This window comes from Aptenodytes forsteri, unplaced genomic scaffold, assembly GCF_000699145.1.
Source record: "Aptenodytes forsteri isolate BGI_AS27 unplaced genomic scaffold, ASM69914v1 Scaffold249, whole genome shotgun sequence".
Lineage (NCBI taxonomy): Eukaryota > Metazoa > Chordata > Aves > Sphenisciformes > Spheniscidae > Aptenodytes > Aptenodytes forsteri.
In genome coordinates, this window is record NW_008796188.1 from 1,143,684 (window position 1) to 1,144,498 (window position 815).

Below are 815 nucleotides of genomic sequence, written 5' to 3' on the forward strand. Positions count from 1 at the left end.
AGTCTCCCAGCAGAGCCAGCAACAGTGAGAGACCTGGAGATGCGGCCACGCAGCGAGCACAGGAAGGGGGTCGATGCTACAGCGCTGAGGCCAAATAAACCCTCCCTGCCCCACCGGAGGACAGGAGGCAACGTCATATCAAGGCACGGACTAACAGCAACGTGTGGCTAAGTCACAGCCCTGTCCCCACAATGGGGGAGAGCAGCAGGGCGAGCCAGCTGCTCCCGAGGCCACGGTGGGAGGACAGGAGCCAGCCCTGCCCTGTGCCCCAAGCCGAGTCCCTCGCTGAGGACGGAGCCGGTCCCACATCATTTATGGTGTTTTTTCTTCTGTTCTTTGCGTTTCTGAGCCCTCACGTCCTTCTTCAGGCGGCTGTCGACGACCTTGAACTGGCCCTTGACGCCGGGAGGACGGCGCACCCGGGGTCCTACGCCTTTCTTAGCCACCAAGTAGGTGACCTGCCGCTTCTCCTTGGCCAGCCCAGCCTTCTTGTAGATGCTGCGGGGGAATGGCAAAAGCTGAGACTGAGACCCCAGCACCCCGGCCCAGCTCCAGCAGTTTCGCTTCGGGACGTATCCGAAGACCAGTATTAGGTCCCACCACTACGCTGGGCCTTTGTGCCCCAAGACAGGGCTCCCTTGCTTGCTCTCCCACCCCTCAGCCTACACCCGGATCTAGCCCAGCCCTTCCCAGCCCTGCTGGGTTGCGTGCAGGAGCTGTCCCTGCAATCGAGCCCAGCACGACACGAAGGATCTGGATCCCAGCTTCACCACTCACCGCCGCAGCTGGGCCACCTTCTCCCTCTCCGCGATATC

At 62.2% G+C, this 815-nt stretch overlaps 1 protein-coding gene across 1 annotated transcript in view; it reads right to left on the reverse strand.

Annotated features, from left to right (window-relative positions):
- Window positions 1–23: 23 nt before the first annotated feature.
- The window catches only part of FTSJ3 (FtsJ homolog 3), a 6,381-nt gene continuing 5,589 nt past the window's right edge, over window positions 24–815 (reverse strand). The window contains exons 21-22 of the mRNA XM_009287876.1: window positions 778–803; window positions 24–498 (exon numbers count right to left, since the gene is read on the reverse strand). Coding sequence (XP_009286151.1) covers window positions 309–498; window positions 778–803 — 216 coding nt within the window. The 3' untranslated portion in view covers window positions 24–308. The remainder of the gene's footprint in view (window positions 499–777; window positions 804–815) is intronic.